The 14,666-nt window shown below is 34.8% G+C and overlaps 1 protein-coding gene across 2 annotated transcripts; it reads right to left on the minus strand.

Annotated features, from left to right (window-relative positions):
• Nucleotides 1–1,079: 1,079 nt before the first annotated feature.
• On the minus strand, nucleotides 1,080–14,615 carry LOC123529612 (EF-hand calcium-binding domain-containing protein 11-like). Of its 2 annotated transcripts, XM_045310011.2 has the most exons (6): nucleotides 14,430–14,614; nucleotides 11,040–11,135; nucleotides 9,126–9,183; nucleotides 5,877–5,978; nucleotides 2,968–3,058; nucleotides 1,080–1,651 (listed from the first exon to the last, which is right to left on the minus strand). In XM_045310011.2, the coding sequence occupies exons 1-6, from the start codon at nucleotides 14,520–14,522 to the stop codon at nucleotides 1,567–1,569; spliced, it is 525 nt and encodes a 174-aa protein (XP_045165946.2). In that variant the 5' UTR covers nucleotides 14,523–14,614; the 3' UTR covers nucleotides 1,080–1,566. The 2 variants fall into 2 exon arrangements, with proteins under 2 accessions (XP_045165946.2, XP_045165954.2); XM_045310019.2 differs by lacking the exon at nucleotides 5,877–5,978 and having other exon boundaries at nucleotides 14,430–14,615.
• Between the last annotated feature and the right edge of the window lie 51 nt (nucleotides 14,616–14,666).

Consider the following 14,666-nt stretch of genomic DNA (forward strand, 5'->3'; position numbering starts at 1 on the left):
AGATATCATCAAGATGAACATTCAGACCAACTTTCATACAGATCCCAGGAAAAATATGGCCTCTAGTTTTCTATTATATGACCTACTGACCTACTTTTTGAAGGCACATGACCCACTTTCAAACTTGACCTAGGTATCATCAAGGTGAACATTCTGACCAATTTTCATGAAGATCTCATGAAATATATGGCCTCTAAAGAGGTCACAAGGTTTTTTTATTTTTAGACCTACTGACCTAGTTTTTGACCGCACGTGACCTAGTTTCGAACTTAACCTAGAAGTCATCAAGATGAACATTCAGACCAACTTTCATAAAGATCCCATGAAAAATATGGCCTTCAGAGAGGTCACAAGGTTTTTCTATTATTTGACCTACTGACCTAGTTTTTGAAGGAACGTGACCCAGTTTCGAACTTGACCTAGATATCATCAAGGTGAACGTTCTGACCAATTTTCATGAAGATCTTGTGAAATATATGGCCTCTAGAGAGGTCACAAGGTTTTTCTATTTTTAGACCTACTGACCTAGTTTTTGATGGCACGTGACCCAGTTTTGAACTTGACCTAGAAATCATCAAGATGAACATTCTGACCAATTTTCATGAAGATCTTGTGAAATATATAGCCTCTAGAGAGGTCATAAAGTTTTTCTATTTTTAGACCTACTGACCTAGTTTTTGATGGCACGTGACCCAGTTTCGAACTTGACCTAGATATCATCAAGATGAACATTCTGACCAATTTTCATAAAGATTCCACAAAAAATGTGACCTCTAGAGTGGTCACAAGCAAAAGTTTACGGACGCACTGACGCACGGACGGACGGACGACGGACACCGCGCGATCACAAAAGCTCACCTTGTCACTTTGTGACAGGTGAGCTAAAAAATTTCGACATCGGGAGGGGATACCCATCCCGAACCCACCCCAAGTTGGGCCCCCACCAGCAAAAAAATCCTGGACACAGGCTTGGACCAAAGTATGCTTAAGTGTATTCAGGATAAAAACATAATGCCAGGTGAACTTCATTTAAGCTAAAAATAATTTCATGCCATTTGTTAGATATTTTGACAATGCAGTATGATTTTGATGTTTATTCAACAGAAACAATTCATAAAATACAGTGTATGGTTAATATTACTTGAAGTCTAGTCTTTTCAATATGTTCATGTATGTTTTCAGAAGTCATATTCACTAATATGAATAAAACATAAGAAACATTTCTGTAAGAAATTCACAATAACATTTCCTTTAAACTTGTAGAATTGAAATGGTATCTATCAAATAATACAATATAACACATGCATCTTGTATCTATATTACATACTTTATACAGCATGTGCTATAGTTTGCATGGGATTCTAATGTCCAAAGAAAAAGTACAGAGTCACTTATTCATAACCCTTACTTCCTAATATTACACAGTATCGTCATACTAAAACCTATAGTAGCAAACCAACATTCAGCTTAGTACTTTTCTGCCAATTGTCACCAAAACAATACAAATGTAAGATATGCATGTTTGTCTCCACTCATTGCTCATATCACATTATGGGATGATTCCAGTTAGATATGGTCATCAGTGTTGTATTTCATCAGAAACTCAAAGTCTTTGTAGCTAACTCTGCCATCCCCATCCTGATCTATCTCTCTGAAATATCAGTATAACAATACATTTTTTTAATTTTAATATTAGAACAGCAATTATCCTAGATATGACTCAGCTTGATAACAACTGCTGAGGGAAAATTCTTCAGGTATCACCTTTTTTAAGTATAACTAAATTTATACTTTCAACTAAAAGGCTGCCAGGTCAAATCTAATCTTGATGGCTGGAAAACCACATTTGCTGCTTTAGTTACAAAATAAATCACCTATCTATTCCCCATATTGCTATCTATCTATATACCAAGTTTCAAATAAATGTGTTGTACTTCTAAAGTTATCCCAGGATCCAACTTCATGTTTCTGGCAAACAGACAGACAGACAGTCAGACAGACAGGGACAAAGGTTCGAAAAACATTTTTCAAAAGGAATGGAGAAAGAAATTTAGAGGTGGGGGGTAGCTGACCGGGTGAGGGTACAAAACTTCACATGTTGATGATAAATATTGATGGAAAATAAAAATGAAAAAAAAATGTTGGAGTGTGGGGGGATGATCGGGGTGATGGGGATGACTGGGTGGAGGAGTAAAACTTTGCATGTTGATAAATATTCATGGAAGGTTTGAAAAATCTTTTAAAAAAGGAATGAAAACATTGTTGCTGTTTTTTTTTAAGGGAGGGGGTGGGGGGGATGACCAGGTGTGGGTACACAACTTTACATGCTGATAATAAATGTTCATGGAAAAAAATGAAAAAAGTTTAATGAAATTCTACCAGTTTGTTACTTTGTTATGTACAAATATGTGGATTTTTAAACAATTAAAGGGCAATACCTCTGAAGTTACTAAAGAGAAATTGTGTGTGCATTATGGTGATCTAAATTCAATTTAAGTTTCATAGTTCTAGGCCAAATATGTCACAAGTTATGAAGCAGAATTGCCATATTTATAGTACCCTATATAGTTAACACTAGAAACTTCTAAGGGCCATAACTTGTTACTTGGGCAATCTGGCTGAAACTTGACGGGCTGCATTTCCCTAGTGCTGAACATGTATATGAAGTTTTATTTAAATATTCCCAACCACTTCCTACATATGGCTCCGGACAGACGGACGGATGACGCCAAAACTATATCCCACCGCCTTTGGCGGGGGATAAAAAGCAAATAAAGTTAAGGAACATGTATACTGCTTGTCAGAAACAATTAGTCTGAAGAAAATTTATTTAAAAGAAAACAATTTAGGTAAATTCAAACACAAGAGTGCAAAAACTTCAAGGTGATAACAGACTACTAAGGTAAGAATGTACGTTCTTCTTATACTGTGTATAGTCAAGCTAAAACCAGGCATTTGCAAAATTACCTGAAGGCAGAATGAACTGTTTGTTCTGGTACATGAGGAGCTACCTTGCTGAAGACTTTCTTTACATCATCTAAAGTGAGAAAACCACGACCTATAGAAATAAACAAATTACCATTACACAATGGACACATTTTTTTAAGTCTGAAGCTAAAAAAAATGCATTTTGCAAGACAAAAAGTTCCTTTTATTCTATATTTTAATCCTTAAGAAAGAAGACATTTATAAATATACAACTTCAGGAAATATCAATTTGGTATTTTCTACTACATGTATTTGAAACAGAAAGTAGAAACGACGGATAGGAACTAGAAAAGCACTGACACATACGTACAATAATATTAGGTTATTTAACATTGTTCTGTACAATATGGAGATTATTTGGACGAGTACCCAGCTGAGAAAATCATATTGGATAAGTAGCTAGGCGAGTCCAATATGGTTTTCCCAGCTAGGTACGAGTCCAAATATATCTCGTATTGTACAGTTCAATGTTAAATAACCTTTTTATTCTATGTCTATTTTATTTTAGTTTAAATTAAAAATGATTCACTGAATATTGTATTTCTGCCTTCCTCATTTCAAGAACCATAATCTAACTCTGTACATAGATCGCCAACTTCACCCGATTTACATTCAGAACATTTTCACGCATTTTGGGCTTTATCGTATGTTTAATATGGAACTTTTTTAACCGTCCAAATATGGAAAAAAATACAGTTTTTTTGTATGCATGTGTGTCCAATACAGTTATATGTTGTACAGTCATGTGTTGCAAATGAACGTTCACGATTGGATAAATAAAACAGATATAGAATTATATTGCATATATGTATATATCATCTAAATTTATAAATATATATTTTTGTTTGAGGCAATACAGAAAGCAACCTACAACTTTTTGTAGATTTTCATCTTTTACATATAACAAGAGCTGTCGGAAAGACAACCAATGCTCGACTATTTGAATCGTTGTCCCAAATGCAGGTATATTACCCTGAATGTTAAAATATCTCTATGAAGTTTCAATCCAGTATCTGTATAAGTGTTTAAGAGACATTACCTTGCATTCAAAACTTTAACCAGGATTTTCAAAGTCCAAAAGGGGCATAACTTTCCCAAAATACATGTCAAAGTTATGGGACATGATGCCATCAACTAGTTTTATAACCCCAAAGACACAAGTGAAGTTTCAAATCAATACCTGCATTAGTTTTGGAGATAGTAACTTGCAAGCAAAACTTAAACCAGGATTTTCTAAGTCCAAAAGGGGGCATAATTTGCTCAAAATACATGTCAGGTTATGGAACTTGATCCTGTGAGGCTTGTTACTGACCTAGAAAAAGAAAAAATAAGTTTCAAAGCTATATGCCTTTAAATAATACTATATGTACATGTTCTTGCATGCAAAACTTAAACCAGGATAGGGGGCATAATTTGGCCAAAATGCATGTTAGAATTATGGTACTTGATGCTATTGCTATCACCTAGTTTTATAACCCCGAAGACACATGTGAAGTTTCAATTCAATATCTGCATTACTTTTGGAGATTGTAACTTGCAAAACCTTAAGCAGGATTTTCTAAGTACAAATGGGGGCAAAATTTGGCCAAAATACATGTCAGAGTTACGAGACCTGATCCAGTGAGGTTGTTAATTGACCTAGAAAAACAAAGGGTAAGTTTCAAAGCTACATGCCTTAAAAATTTAATGATAGCTATATGTACTTGCATGCAAAATTTTAACCAAGGTATGACGTTGATGCTGACGTCAATGCCAGGGTGAGTAGACTAAGCTCAGACTATTCCTTGAATAGTCGAGCTAAAAATACATTTAGCAAGCATCATGCTGCAAGTATTTTCATGTACTGACTTCTTTATGCTGTTTCAATTAAACTAAAATGGATAGTGTGCTTAAAGCTCACCATTATCTTTATTTCAACACCCAGTCATTTGAGGCTGTTTCACATATATACTGAATGAAAGTAATTTGAGCCGTGCCATGAGAAAACCAACATAGTGGGTATGCGACCAGCAAGGATCCAGACCAGCCTGCGCATCCGCGCAGTCTGGTCAGGATCCATGCTGTTCGCAAACGGTTTCTCTAATTGTATTGGCTTGAAAGCGAACAGCATGGATCCTGACCAGACTGCGCGATGCGCAGGCTGGTCTGGATCCTTGCTGGTCGCAAACCCACTATGTTGGTTTTCTCATGGCACAGCTCATTTATTGTTGTTTGTGAATCAACTACTGCTTTTATATATAATTCATGCCTATCTTAATTTCTTGTTATATTTCATATATACAATGTATATAGAAATAAATGTGAAATGACCTAAATACGGATGAAGATGATGATATGTTATTACTTTGATAATTAAACATACAACTTAGGCCCCACCATCACTGTCAAGAGAAGGGATTTACAGAGAAGAATACCATAAATACTATACATATAAATATGTTGTGAAATAGCATGAGGACCCTGGACAATTTTTGAACTTATTTTCACATGAGCAAGAAAAAAATTCAGACAGAAATTGTTCACTAAACTGAATTAGGGAGCCAATTTGTGCATGTTTTCATTTTCAATTCTGTTATGGCATACATGTGTAAATCCTCATTAGCTGCAATGCATTCTAATTTTTTTGTTTCAATGGTTTCATTTCAGTATATAATTATGTGAAATTGACTAAAAAATTAAAACTACTCGCCCACTGTTTACTAAATAGGTGGAATTTTTCAACACGTTCATTTCCACTTTATGGATTTTTGAAGGGAATTATTTTTCACCTAAAATGTATCAGTTAGTCCCTTTAATATATTAACTTATCAACAAATGTAAAGTAAAGTTTGGTCTACAGTACGTTGCATGAAATTCAAGTGTTACCATTTAATTATTTATGAACATACACTGTATATCAAAAGCCATGAAGGTGTGTCTTATCTCCTCATCCTCATCTTGTGATGCCAGTTTCTCCTTCATACATGACACAAATCTTTCCAGTGTCATACCTAAAATGAAATTAACAAGCTGAGTGCTTGCGCTAAAGTTGTACATGTATAAAAACAACAGACAAAACTGCTGAGTTTCTGCTTTATTGTTTAGCATATGCAAAATCTTCTTTGAGTCCATAGCAATCAAAAAGAAAGTCTTCAAGTTTTTATCTGCTTACAACCTTCATCCCAAAAAAAAGCTATCAGCATCTTAGAAAGTTGTCAATAACAAACCAAGGGAGATAATTAAAACAAGTAAATTTAATCAAATTGTCTACAGTTACACCAATGTAAAATATTTATAACAAAACATGTGTCCCACATAATTTACCTGTGTGTATTTTTGCCAAACCAGCATATCTCATTTTACAGCACTTCTTAAATCTTTTTTTAAAATAAAACCCTGCTAAATTTCTATAATGAACTTGTCCATCTTTCAATTTAGACAGTACCATTAACTGTTAAAAGGGGTGCTTGCCAAAAAAGATACTGACTGAATGGCGAACAGTGCAGACCATGTTCAGCCTGCACTTGGTCTGCACTGGTCCCAAAGGCAGAATAACTTGCTGCCAGCAGGCAAAGGGTTAAATAAAGGCATTTTTACAGCGGCAAATTTCTGCCAATTTCACCCTGTCGACCCTGCCACAATGAAAGAATACAAATGTAATATTTTGCTGTTTTGCCTTTTCTCAGGTTTGTCCCCTGTCACAACAAGAGCTCCGCCAAGCGACCCGAAGGATTATATCAGAGGATGGAAGCAAAATTTAAAGAACTTGACTGTTGAAGCCCAAAGGACAGGAACAACAAAGGGAAGAAATTCAAAAAAAAATTCTAAGTTGACAAAAAAAAAATTCTAAGTCCACAAAAAAATCCTTACCAGGTACAGATATGTCAAAATACACCTAAAAATTGGTGGTACCATCCATGTTGTACCACAGAAAAGTGGTTTGAGTTTTTCCCTACGGCCAGTAATAAAAAAGTTACAAAATAAGCTATTTATAGTACTATAAACGGGAAGTAATTCAAAAAAAAAATATTGTAAGTGAACAAAAATGGGATCTGCCAAATAAAAACAAGAACACCGCAATGCAGAGCAATATACTCACGAAACAAAGTCATATGACTTTGACCCCTAAGAGTGACCTTGACCTTGAAGCAAGCCATCCGAAACATGCACTCTGCATGTCGTCTTGATGTGGTGTATATTTGTGCCAAGTTTTTTTGAAATCCTTCAAGCAGTTCAAGAGTTACAGAGCGGACACGAAACAAACTCATATCAAACTCGATTAACAGATACCTTTGACCCCTGAGTGTGACCTTGACCTTGAAGCAAGCCATCCCAAACATGCGCTCTGCATGTTGTCTTGATGTGGAAAACATTTGTGTCAAGTTTCCTCAAAATCCTTCAAGGGCTTCAAGAGTTACAGAGCGGACACAAAATTGCTAATGGACGGACACCGGAGTTTAACATAATACATCCCTTCGGGCGTACAAAAACTGAACATAAGTGCAGTGCATCACAATGAAAACAGGACACTTACAAACACAATCAACCAGTGCCATAAAATTGTCATTTTCTTCTTTTTTCATCTTGATGGGGTGATACAAAGAAATACCAGCATATACAGTTCTCCTCCACACTCTCCCACAAACCATAACAAGAATAATCTGAATTTCTTTAAAATATCATCCTGTCATAGCAGGGGGTGGGGGGAGGAAAATATTTTGCTGTTTTGTTCAGTTACCCATTCAACAACAAAAAGACAACAGTTTTAGAGCGCCATTCGCCATTTTGCATTTACAAAAAAAAAATTCTGTCATGATAACCTGCATTTATCACTCTTGTCTGAGGCGTGAGTGATTTACAATGAAACAAGAGGGTCACTGACCCTAAAGCGCTCACCTGTGTACAAGGCTTCAAGTGTGTTTGTATAATGCAATGGTACAAGTACAGAGTTAGGTTTCTTCTATGTTAGCCTATATTATATACATGTCACACACATTTTTGAACCTAGGGCAATAATTTGAACAAATACGAAGACAGTACAACTCTGATATCACACACCAAATGTCAAGGCTCTTGCTATTACTGATTCAGTGAAGAAGATTTTCAAAGTTTCTTATATGCAAGCCTATATAGGAAGTACATGTCACACAGAATTAAGCCTCAGCCTCACTGCAGCAGTTTCTGACAAGAAGTTTTTTAAACTTTCTGCTACATATATTAATTGTGTGAAATTACTTCAAAATCGTTCCAGTAGTTTATAGGAAGAAATGACATTCGAAGATTTTACTACTTCTAGCTCTATATGCAACCTTTTGAACAATTCTGAGAGAGGACTATCAAAGGATCATCCACGCCAAGTTTCATCAACTACCACTTAACAGTTTCAGCGTAGATGTCTTTCAAAGGAAATGTGAACTGACAAAGGATGGACGGATGCTGAGTAATCATAAATGCTCACCCCAAGCACTTCATGCTCAGGTGAGCATAAAGTATCATGCCAGTTTGCGCCTGCTGAATTTTTGCAAAGACTAGTAAAGCTTTCAAATTGGTAGTCTGACTTGCGATTTCTTCTTTTGGTCATGGTGTTCATTCAATGTTATGACATACCAGTACTGTGTAATAGAGTTCTGCTAGGTGCATGAGGGGTGTTGCACATTTCTTCATCCATCAATTACAGACTCAATCAAACTGAGTCAGCTATTATAAGTACTTCATTCGGATGGGTTCTATGAATCAAAAGGATCTTATTTTAGACTTGATTTTCATTGTGTTTCTTCATAGCATATCACAGTATTCAGTTGAGCAAGATTCTATGAGAAGTAGGTTCTATTCAACCTCATGAAAACTGTTTGTCTTTAGAAATACGTTTGACCATCACATTAAATTTGTGTTTGTTAGGCTTAAAGTAACACAAACACAAATTAGTTCAGGAGGAAGACTCCAGTTGCCCCTCCAGGAACTTTGTCAGGCAAAGGCACTTTGGTGCAACCACTGTCCTGTTAACCAGCTAGATGGCTTGCTCATATGAAAGAATTTCAAACCCACAGTGGTGAGGACAAGTGGTTAAAAGTTTTCCACCTTAAGAATTCAGCCTTTCTGTCTGGAAATGCTATTAAAGTTGAATGATCAGGCTTGCTGGTTTAAACAACAAAACAAACCTTTCACTTGATCATCAATATCTTCTCCATATGTCTGTAGTAAATGGTTTACTTCAAACTGAAACAGGAATGCATAGACATACTGTAAAATCATTTAATTTTGTGGGTATGAAATATTGTTGTTTTGGCCAAAACAGATATTGACTGGGATATTAATTTGTGGCTTTCAAATTTTAAACACATAAAAATAAATAGGAGTTTTGGTTTAAATTTCAAGAACTGTCTCAACCATGAAAATTTGTCTCACACGCATTTTAACCCAATACCCTGCTACATTTCTATAATGAACTTGTCCATCTTTCAGTTTGGACAGTACATGATTAACTGTAAATGGGGTGCATACCTAAAAGATACTGACTGCATGGCAAAAAGTGCAGATCATTTAATATCAGACTGCATGGATGTGCAGGTTGATCATGATCTACACTGGTCGCAAAGGCAGAATCAAGCATGCCCAGCATGATAAGGGTTAATGATTTCGCTGTAAATAACAAAAATATAATATAAAAGTCCTAACATTTAAGACAAAATACTAACAGGCATCTTATCAGTTTGTCTGGCTACATACTAGAGAGTCTTTTATTTCAATGTCTAAATCCCTATGTTTGGGGAAAATTAGGAAAGAGACAAAACTTTTAAACAAGAGTGCCAAGCTGACACAATATATGCCCATCACAGCAAATTATTTTTGATTTCTGAAATACTCTACTAATTGAGTAGACTAGTTGTCAACCTTCTCAATTTGACTAAGTTAAGGGCCATAACTCCATGAAATGAAGATTATCAAGCTGGTTATCAAACTTGGCCAAGACCATATGCCCATAAACATTCTGACTAAGTTTAGTAACAATGAATATAAGAACTGTGTAAGCCATTAAATAGAAATAAACAATTTCTGCAATCTTCAGTAATCTAAGGGTAATAAATCAAGACCAAATCTTGGACAATTTGGATGGTTATCAAATGTTCAAAAATATTGTGACCTAGTTTAGTTAAACACTGGATAGGAAATGCTCAACTTCCAGTGCACGCTGTCAATTTTTGCAATTTTGAGTTATTTCAGGGACATAATTCCAGAAAGTCTTAGAGGATCCAGCTGGTTATCAAAGTTGGCTGAATGATTATGCTTAAAAATATTGTGACCAAGTGTAGTGAACACTAGATAAAAACTGCACAACTTAGAGAGCAGATACTATCAATTTTCACAGCTTTAAGTAATTCAAGGACTGTAACTCCAGAGTCAATTGGACAAACCAGATGGTTATCAATCCTGGTCCAGATACTACACTCATTAACACTGTGACCAAGTTTAGTGAACATTGGATAGAATTACTCAAGTCAGAAAGCAGACACTATAAATTTTTGCAATTAATTTATTCTAGGGCCATAACTCCAGAACCACTGTGACAATCCATCTAGTTATCAAACTTGGTCAAGACATTATGCCTATAAACATTGTGACCAAGTTTGGTGAACATTGGTTGAGAACTGCTTAATTTAGAGTGGACAACTTTATTGGATACCAGCAACTGCCAGCTGCCTGCCTGCTGTCACTGGTGATAAGTCAAAGTACTTAGCAAAATATCTTTGTGGTGTAATACAAATTAATAATCTAATTATCAAGGAAAATTAAATTTCAAATATCATTTTGTTGACATTTTTTTTTTCAACCTGACATTTTCTTCAGATACATGGATTTCAGATTGAGCCAATCCACTCAACTGTTTGTCTACTCAGTACTGCATGTATCTAGGATGACTCTTTCCAGTATAATAGAATATGCCATATGATAAGGACAGAGTTTTAATGAAAACTGCATGCATTCAAGCATATATATCTGTATTAAAGCATCACTGGCTAACAGACTTATTTTATCTGCTCTCATGCAAGGCTTGAGATGATAGAGAAGCTTGCCTTTGTAGGTTTATATCCTAGCAGTTCCACCATTGCCACCTTTAAGTCTGTTCTAGACAAATAGCCTTTTCTTCCTTCATCAGCCCCATGGAAAATCTGGAAAAAAATTTTAAGTAGATTATTTTTCACAGCAAGAGACCAAATGGGCCTAAGTCGCCTACCTGAAGAGGACCTTGACTGTTATGATCTTGCTTCTAACCAGGTTTGGTGAAATCCTTTATTATAAGCAGTATATATTTAAAAAATGTTATTTAAAGATTCTTTCTGCTGTGATGCCCCAAAAATGCATAACCGTAAGAACAAAGTTGTTTAATTTTTTTCTACTTTTAGCTCTTGGGTTCTGTTGTCCCCTGAAAGGGACCAAGCAGAACCATTACAATGATACTAAAGACAAGTTTGATGAAGATCCATCAAGCAGTTCATCAAAGAAGAAGTCTTTTAAAGATTTTTCTATTTTCAGCTCTAGCAGCCCTTAAAGAGTCCTTAGTGACCCCATCTGAACAAAAAACTTCGGAGAGATCCTTACAATGACGCTAGAGGCCAAGCCTGATGAAAATCAAGCCAGTGGTTCATCAGAAGAATAAATTTAAAGGTTTTTTTTTTCCATTTTTAACTCTAGTGGCCTCTAAAAGGTCTAAACACAAACACTGAACAAATTTGGGAGAGGGCCTTATAATGATGTGACAAACTAATAAAGATCCATCAAGCAGTTCATGAGAAGAAGTCATTAAAATTTGAAGTTATTACTATTGTTTGTTCTGGGGCCAAATGCCCTCATTTGAGCAAATTTGGGAGAGGACCTTATAACGATGCTCCAGACCAGGTTTGATGAAGATCCGTGAAGCAGTCCATGAGAAAAAGTTAATTAATTAATGGTGTTTACATTTTTAACTCTAGCTGCCCCCAAGCTCATAAGAAGAAGTCATTTAAAGACATTCCTATTTCATAAGAAGAAGTCATTTAAAGACATTCCTATTTTTAGCTCAAACAGCCCTAATAAAAGGGGCTTAGTACCCCAACTGAACAAATTTGGGAGAGACTACATACCAAGTTTGATAAACGTCCATTGAGCGGCTAATGAGAAGAAGTTGTTAATAGGTATTTCTATTTTTATCTCTAATGCAGTGTAATGGCGAAATTTAAAATGATGCTACAAACCAAGTTTGATGAAGATCCATTGAGCGGTTCATATAAAAGAAGCTGTTTGTAACTATTTTTAGTTTTAGCTGTAGAAGCACCTAAAAGAGGCCTAGTGCCAAAGTGGGAGAGGACCTTAAAATGATGCTATATATACAGACTAAGTTTCACGAATACCCATCTAGTGGTTCATGCGACGAAATTGTTTAAAGCTGTTTCTACTTTTAGCTCTAGTTGGTCCTAAAAGGGGCCAAACCCCCATTTGAAAAACTTGGGGAGAGAACCTTATAATGATGCTCAAGAACAGGTTTGCCGAAGATCCATAAAACAGTTCATGACAATATGTTATTTATAGGTTTTTCTATTTTCAGCTCCAGCTGCCCCTAAAAGGGGTCTAGTGCCAACAATTGAACAAAATTGTTAAAAGACCTTATAATAATGCTACAAACCAAGCATGATGAAGATCCATCAGGTAATTCATGAGAAAAAGTCATTTAAAGGCATTCTATTTTCAGCTCCAGCTGCCCCTAAAAAGGCCTTAGGTGCCCACCTTTAAACGAATTTGGAGAGCCCTTATAATGATGTGATAGGCAAAGTTTGATGAAGTTCTATCCAGCTGGTCCAGGGAAAAGTTGTTGGAAGATATTTCAATTTTTAGCTCTAGTGACTCCTAAAAGGGGCAAATTGCCACATTTGAAAAATTTGGGAGTTGACCTTAAAGGCCTAAAAAAAAGGGGTTGGTCGGGATACCGGAAACATTTTTTTTACGCCTAATAATGCTGTATATACAAATTAAATACAATTTAGATACAATTTTATGACAACATCGATCAGATGAGTTATCAATATACAACACATAATTTCAAAGACATCTATAAACGATTAACAGATACATTTGTATCATAAAAGGACTCATAATTTTTGATAAAGAATACATTCAGGACATCATTAAATAAAAAAAAGTATTAGAGATATCCTTATCTGTAATTTGTTTATGGTTGTCTTTGTATCATTTTATGATATCATAAAATTCATTTACTGATATCTGAAAATACATAAGTGATATTCAATTGTTAAATATACTACTGGTATATGTTAAAATATCACTAAATGCATTTAATGATTATAACAAGTTAAAGCATACCAAAAGTTCCTTCTAGGGCACATCTATATAAATATAAAATGACCATCATGTAAAATTTTGGTTGCAAAGTCTGTTTTATACTGCCAAAAAATATCAGGTAAGTATTTACGCTAGATATTTAACATAAATTGTTAAATCCAACAACAAATTAAATCTGTTACCTCTTTCAGTAGAGTAAATACGGCAACATTGCACATAATTAGAGGGTCACAATGGGGTTTGTTTTCACATATTAACCATGCATTTGAAGGTAACGATAATATTTGGTTGTTTACATTTAAATTTGCTGATATATGTCTATCTGGTGAATGTACATATGTTATGTTCAGGAGGAAATAAAAGAATCAATTAATCATCCTCGGGTTTAGTATTGTGTAATCCATGGGGTCGCCTCAATTGAGAAAGAATAGTTTAACGTCAGAGGTTATTTCTAAGGACAGAGTTTAATTGGCCAGCTTGTAATTACAACAGCTTTCGACATCAGTAGCTCAGTCAACTGTGACTTATTGAATTAAGATATTCCTTCTCAAGAGAAAGAAGGAATAATAAAAAAAATTAAAAATACAGAATAAATTAGTAAAAGGCACCCCATAAAATATACACAAATGTATATCAAATAATAACTAATGTCTATTTTAAGATATCAAATTCATAATATGATATCATAAATGGGTTTTTCATTTAATAATACCATAAATTTGATTTATTGATATAACAAATAATCTTTTTTTATGATACACTAAATTCTTTTTAACAGTATCTTAAATTTAAATTCGCTTTGTAATGTCTGGAATCACTGAAACTGGTGATATCAAAATCATTTTATGGATATTATAACATAGTACTAATATATATTTAGTGAATTTCATGATATCATTTGTGTTTTATTATATTTAAAAAAAATATAACATCATCAAATGAATATAGTGATATCCCTACAGGAAGTAATGATATAGCAAAATAATTTTAAGATATCACATATTAGTGAAGAAATGGTAAAAGTGTACCCGATATAAATTAATTGTGATACTATAAAGAAAAATATTTGTAGTTGTACATGTATTTAAAAGACAGAGAATGCATAATTTCTCCTGTGTGATCAAACTCACTTTAACGCATAATGATTCTTCTTCTTTTGTAATGTTCCGTTTTAAATGAGTGTATCCCACAGGCCCCAAACTAAACCCTGATCGCACACTCATGTCACATTCTTTTTTCTAATCTAACTGGAATGTTTATGTTTGCAATACACATACAGCAAACGGTGTCTGCACATGTCTCTCCTTTGGTGGAATTCCTGTATAGTATGCATTGATTGGTCAAGAGAGTCACGTGATGCTGTCAGT

This window comes from Mercenaria mercenaria, chromosome 1 (genome assembly GCF_021730395.1).
Source record: "Mercenaria mercenaria strain notata chromosome 1, MADL_Memer_1, whole genome shotgun sequence".
In the NCBI taxonomy this organism is placed as follows: domain Eukaryota; kingdom Metazoa; phylum Mollusca; class Bivalvia; order Venerida; family Veneridae; genus Mercenaria; species Mercenaria mercenaria.

Excerpts from the sequence above, each read along its gene's own strand:
- LOC123529612 (XM_045310011.2), bottom strand. The coding sequence starts at position 14,522 with ATGAGTGTGCGATCAGGGTTTAGTTTGGGGCCTGTGGGATACACTCAT. Across the intron at positions 9,184-11,039 it reads TAGGATATAAACCTACAAAG|TTTGAAGTAAACCATTTACT; the intron begins GCAAGCTTCTCT and ends TTCCTGTTTCAG. Across the intron at positions 3,059-5,876 it reads CATGGCTTTTGATATACAGT|GTCGTGGTTTTCTCACTTTA; the intron begins GTATGTTCATAA and ends TTATTTCTATAG.